Source organism: Haemorhous mexicanus, chromosome Z, assembly GCF_027477595.1.
Source record: "Haemorhous mexicanus isolate bHaeMex1 chromosome Z, bHaeMex1.pri, whole genome shotgun sequence".
In the NCBI taxonomy this organism is placed as follows: Eukaryota; Metazoa; Chordata; class Aves; order Passeriformes; family Fringillidae; genus Haemorhous; species Haemorhous mexicanus.
Window position 1 is genome coordinate 55,606,400 of NC_082381.1, and position 6,050 is coordinate 55,612,449.

Below are 6,050 nucleotides of genomic sequence, written 5' to 3' on the forward strand. Positions count from 1 at the left end.
GCGGCGCTGCGGGGCGGTGACCGCGCTGCCGCCCGCGCCTCTCCTCCGCGGCCCGCGCAAGGGGCGGGGCGGCCCGGGGGCGGCCCTCCGCGGACAAAGGTAGCGGCGCCCCGTCCTGCTTGGGTTTCCTGAGCCTGTCCCGAAGGTGCCGGGCGGTGGAAGTGCCAGTTCCCCGCTCTCCAGCGGCTTTGAGCAGCCAGCTGCTGCACAGGCGTGGGCAGCATGCCCGCCTCCCTTGTACGCTTAGAGATATCTCACACAGAATTGTTATGTGTGGGATGGACCTCTGGAGATGATCCAGTCCAACCTCTCTGCCAAGACAGGGTCACCTAAAGGGGACACAGGAACACGTCCAGGTGGATTTTGAGTGTCTCCAGAGAGGGAGACTCCACAACCTCCCCAGGCAGCTGTTCCAATGCTCTGCCACCCTCAGTGTTTGAAACTTCTCGTGGTTTAGTTTAGGGACATTATGCTGTGCCACCAGGCACCACTGAAATTCGTCTGGGCGCCATCCTCTTGGCACACACCTTTGAGATTTTTCTATGTACTGATGAGATTCCCCTCTCAGTTTTCTCCAGACCAAACAGTCACAGCTCCCAGAGTCTCTCTACCTAAGAGATGCTCCAGACCCCTGATCATCCTTGTGGCCCTCCGCAGCAGCTCCTTGTCTCTTTCGTGCTGCGGAGCCCAGAACTGGACCAAGGACACAGTGTCAGTTCCAGCCGTGGGATGGAGAGGAGCGGCCGCTCCCCGCGCGCCCCTGCTCCCGCGCGCAGGGAAGTGCAGGACACGGCGCCGGCAGGGAACCGGGAAGCCCATCTCCGCGGGAGGCGCTCATACCGCGCAAACCACGCGCCTTCCCCTGAAAGCCACTGCGTCGCGTATTGATGGCGCTCCTTTTTACAGGTGCCAGTGCTCTCAGCCCCGGAGCGCTTGCGTGCTGTTCCACTGGCCGTTCCTAAGGAACACTTTCTCCCTGGCGAGCGGCGCCTCAAGGGGCCGCTGACAGGACCGGGCCAGCCCCGGGCAGGAGCCAATGGCCCGCAGCCGAGCGCGCGGGAAGGCCGGGGCCTGGCCCGACCGCCCCTCCCGGCCCCGCCCCTCGTCGTAAAAGCCTCGCAGGGCATTGGGCAGCTCCGGTCACGTGGGGCGCGGGGTTGTACTGCTCTCGCGAGAGTTTCTGTGCGTATGTAAGAACTGCGGGCGGAAGTGCGGCCTTTTCCCGTGGCATCGAGACGTGAGCAGGATGAAGGTGAGGCCGTGCCCGGCCCGGGCCGTGATCGGGTAGGGGGGCTTGGGCTCCCCCGCCGTAAATGGTGACGGCGCTGCCCGCAGAGTCGCTCTTGGTGGGCGATAGTCCCTGGCGGCGGGGATGGAGCGCAGCTGCGGGGCGGATGGGAGTGGATTGCTTGCGGGCCCCATTTCCTCGGCCGGGGCTCTGCTGCCGCGGGGTTGCGGAGGGCCGGGCTTCCGGAGCAGCCGCTTGTGCTGTGAGGGGTTTGTAGGAAGAGGAGAGCACAGGTTTCCGCTGCTCGCATTCTCTGATCGATCTCTGAGTGAAAGAAAATAAGTTTTCTGTGCGACTGAAGGAGTTGTACAGAGCAGTGCGGCCGAACATGGATCTCCTTACCTTGGCTCTCCCAAGTGTTTTCGTGACAGGTATTTTGACAGGTTTTTATGGTGAGCTTTTGTGTAAGCTGCTGTAGAATCCCACCTTTGAAAAGCCAAGCTCAAACCATCAGGTAAAATCTAATTTTTTGTTAAAATCTTTCTTCAGAAGTTTCAACCAGATTTTTTTTTCCTTTTTTTTTTTTCTTTTTCCTTTGTTAGCTCAATATCTCTTTTCCGGCTACTGGCTGCCAAAAGCTCATTGAAGTAGACGATGAGCGTAAGCTCAGGACCTTTTATGAAAAACGAATGGCCACGGAGGTGCTGGCTGATTCCCTTGGTGAGGAGTGGAAGGTAAGTAGTGTGGAAGAATTTGTAAGGGTTGTATTTGAGGACCCTAAAGTACGAAATTTCTCTAGCATGCACTAGTCAGCTATAGTGCTTGTATGGTGTGCATTTGGTGGTCAAGATAAGAGGTTCTCTTGCCATGTATGTACTAACCTTACTGGTTAGGCTAGCCTCTTTCAGTACTTTACCTGAGTGGGGTTGAGTTTGCTCTTTAAAGCCCTGTGTTTAGAGTTTCTTGCTCCCCTTCACAATAGCTTATTGTTCTTAATTTGAGTGCTGTCTCTTGGAGTTCAGGACAGCTTAAATCTTTAGTATAAAACTGCTGATTGTGCAAAATTGACTTTGTTTCAGCTGCTGCTATTGTATGGGGAAAAAACATGTTTGGCCTTGTGGATGGGCTTGGAATAGTTAGTGTTAATATGGACCATGCAGCTGAATTTGAGAAATATGATCTTTTCTGCTGCCATCTTCAAAAGGAAAGTGATCAGACCCTTTTTTCTGTTTATCACTACTCTAGACACTCCTGTGTTCTGTGCATATTTCCAGTTTATGAAGATAACTGTCTTTAATTAAGCTTACAATTGCAGAAAAGGTAGACAGTAATGGTAAGAGGTTTTGCGCTGTTACTTTCCAACAAAACTTCAAAGGGATATGAATCACACTAACTGTAAATTCTGGTATACAGAGGTGTTTTTTACATTTCTTAAGTAAAATTGCTGATGTGTTCCAAAGGTGTTTTTTAAAGTTATTAGCACTGCCAGTAACAGTGACTTAGGCTGAATCGTGGACATGCTGTTCCGTTGTTCCGTGCAGTCTCTTGTGGCATCTACTACTTAAAGAAAGAAAGATGTGAGTAACTCAGAAGTATTTCTGTTTTCATAGGGATACGTTGTCCGGATAAGTGGTGGCAATGACAAGCAAGGCTTCCCCATGAAGCAGGGTGTCCTGACTCACGGACGTGTCCGCCTTCTGCTCAGCAAGGGCCATTCCTGCTATCGCCCCAGGAGAACTGGAGAGAGAAAGCGCAAGTCAGTCCGTGGCTGCATCGTTGATGCAAACTTGAGTGTCCTGAACTTGGTCATAGTGAAAAAGGGTAAGAGTCTCAGTGAAACAGCCAATAAATAGGTAGAGAGAGGCACCTTGAAGGAGCCTGCCTGATAGTGGTTGTTAAGTTGTGTGGAATGGAAATGGCAGTCCCAGTTTCAGTGTGTGAATGTGTCTTAGGAGTCCTCTGAGCATTGCATTCTTGTAATGCTAAAAGTAGTTACTGAAACACTTGTTGCTGCAGCAGTCTGATTATGTCAAAGCACCCAAGGGTGGCTGGGGTGGTGCTATTGACAGCTGAACCCTAAAGATTACGTAGCATTACTGTGAATTATTGTGTATTTTAAACTTGAGGTTTTGCTGCTGAACCCGGTGCTCAGTAGTGTAGAAGTTGTCGTGTTTAAACTTACATTCCCAAAGGTGAGAAGGACATTCCTGGGCTGACGGACACAACTGTGCCCCGTCGCCTTGGTCCCAAGAGAGCCTCCAGGATCCGCAAGCTGTTCAACCTCTCTAAGGAAGATGATGTTCGCCAGTATGTTGTGAGGAAGCCTCTGAACAAAGAGGGTAAGAACTCCCAGTAGTACAGCTCTTCAGGTTTCTGTCATTACTGCTGAGGTGTCCAGCCTACTGCACTGGACAAAGCACAGTTAGTAGTGTGTCTGGGAAGTTGACACTCACTGTATTTAAGCTTTGTCAACCACAACTTGTGGAAAGTAGAGTTTCTTGGTTGCCTCATTTCCTTCCCCCCTCTGCCATGGTTTGTCACAGTTTGTTCTTGAAAGTTTGATAGAATCTGGAGTAATTTTTACTAGTGTTTCTAATAATAACCCAGAAGTAGTTGCTAATGAAACAAAGTTAAATACAAGGTGGAATGTTGTTTAAACTCTAATGGGGTGGGGGAAGGCAGTGTATAGAAAAAATGCTAAGGGTTTTTTTCCCCCCTGCTTATGGCAGGCAGTTTGAAATGAGGTCTTACTGGCAGGGCGCTGCTTTTCTTACTGCCTCTATTGCGGTGCAAGATTTTAATTTTGGGATTTTTTGCTTTTGATCAGGGGGGATAAAAGTGGATTTTTAGAAGAATGTGATTAGACTTAAACACTGTCAAAGCTTGTGGGGGAAAGGAACACATGATAGGAAATGGTTTTCTCATATTCTTCAAGAATATGATCCTGGTGGATATCAGACTGGTGTATGACTGTTAAAGTCTCTCAGGATTGCTTAGTGAAATTATATTTTACAGATGTGTGTGGTAGTGCCCATTGTGGGCAGTTAATCTGTTTTTTGGGATAAGCTATGTCAAACCTAAGTAAAATTGTATATGTCTTTTTAGTGCTGGAAACAGTGGCTTGTTCTGAAAGCTATATAATGGATTCCTTTACTGTTAAAAAATCCAGGTCTTGGGGGGAGTTAAAGGAGACAGGTCTGCTTGGAAGATAGGAATTCTCACTTCATTTCTAATAACAAGTCATGAGCATTAAGACAGTATATTGTTAATGCTGTGTGTGGTCATAATTGATATTTCCTTTAAAATTTGTGAAGATGTTGAACTCTGTATAGTTGCTGTAATATGTAGTATGCTAAATACTGTTACTGTAATAGTAAATCAAACTTACTCTGAGGTTGGCTGGATGATGCCTGTGGCCTCTTTGGAAGGTGCTGTACCACTTCCACTGATCCATAGTGATTTTTAGGCAAGAAGCCCAGAACGAAGGCTCCCAAGATCCAGCGACTGGTGACTCCCAGAGTGCTGCAGCATAAGCGCAGGCGTATCGCCCTGAAGAAGCAGCGCACTCAGAAGAACAAGGAGGAAGCTGCAGAGTATGCGAAGCTGTTGGCCAAGAGGATGAAGGTACATTTGCCATTCTAGCTCAGCTGTATGGAATATGGCTCCAGAATCAAGGGATTTGCTAAACTAGCCCTATGCCTACGGCTGCTCTGTACCTGCTCATTTTGAATATAAGTGCCCAAATAAGAGTATAAACACAGATGGTCAGTTTGGGTTTTTGAATATTTCTTCTGTTTCTGTCATAGAAAACAAATTAACCAAGATTACTAATTTGAATGCCTTTTTTGAAGGAAATAAACAGTTACAGCCTCCAAAGATATTTTTTTTCCATAGCTATTTTAGTTCAAAGGAATTCTGGTTTAACTTCAAGTTGGCCAAGCATTTGAGCGATAGTGTGGAGAAATTAGATTCTGCAGTTGATCTTGATGGAGGATAAGCTAGCAAAAAGGTATTTGTTAGCCAGTGTTTGATCCTAAAACTGCAGTGACTGCTGAAGTAGTACTGAAAGTAGTACAGTTGGAATATTTGGCACAGTTCATTACTTTCAGATAGAAACAGAGAGCTGCACCTTTGGTGTATTGAAAACTCTACATTGGTTTCTTAACTAAAATTCTGGGTGTGCATAGTGACATCTTTTGGTGTGCAGTGTAACATAGTTTTGGGTGTTTGCATACTGTGCAAAGACAGTATGCAAACACAGGTCTGTGCTGCAGACACAGGTCTGTGCTGGTTTGGATAATTGCAGAATTCTTCTGAGCTGTAGAAGGGAAATTATTTTATGCTGTTGAGTTACAGAATTGATTCCTTCAAGCTGCATTTTCCCTAGTTTGTTCTTGGTATATGTTTTGAAGTGCTCTGATATGTAACATCTCCATACTTAATGCCTTTCAGGAAGCCAAGGAGAAACGCCAGGAGCAGATTGCCAAGAGGCGCAGGCTTTCTTCTTTGAGAGCTTCTACATCCAAGTCTGAATCAAGTCAGAAGTAAAGATGTTTTGCCCAGTACTAAAAAGACTTACATTTAATAACCAATAAACTCCTTTGGTTGTGAACTTTCAGTATGAGACTTTGTAGTGCATGTTGTTACTGGCAGTTTCTTAAACGGGAGTTCAGACTACTGCATCATGCACACCAAATAGAACCACAAATCATTATCTTGATGCAGTTCTCTTATGAAAAGATTGTGTCACTCACTTTGATACTGAGTATAATATTGGTAAAACTTTAAACCTTAAGCTGATTCTTGGCATAATTAAGTGCAG

General features: G+C 46.9%; 1 protein-coding gene across 1 annotated transcript; it reads left to right on the top strand.

The window, feature by feature from the left end:
• The first annotated feature begins 1,144 nt into the window (after window positions 1-1,144).
• Window positions 1,145-5,846, top strand: RPS6 (ribosomal protein S6). The gene is made up of 6 exons (XM_059873306.1): window positions 1,145-1,252; window positions 1,831-1,962; window positions 2,839-3,049; window positions 3,421-3,567; window positions 4,695-4,852; window positions 5,681-5,846. Exons 1-6 carry the CDS (start codon window positions 1,247-1,249, stop codon window positions 5,774-5,776), a joined length of 750 nt encoding a protein of 249 aa, XP_059729289.1. The 5' UTR covers window positions 1,145-1,246; the 3' UTR covers window positions 5,777-5,846.
• The last annotated feature ends 204 nt before the right edge of the window (window positions 5,847-6,050 follow it).

Bases quoted from the DNA above. Each gene is read 5' to 3' on its own strand.
- RPS6 (XM_059873306.1), top strand. The intron at 3,050-3,420 runs GTAAGAGTCTCA...ACATTCCCAAAG, and splicing joins CTTGGTCATAGTGAAAAAGG to GTGAGAAGGACATTCCTGGG. The intron at 3,568-4,694 runs GTAAGAACTCCC...AGTGATTTTTAG, and splicing joins GAAGCCTCTGAACAAAGAGG to GCAAGAAGCCCAGAACGAAG.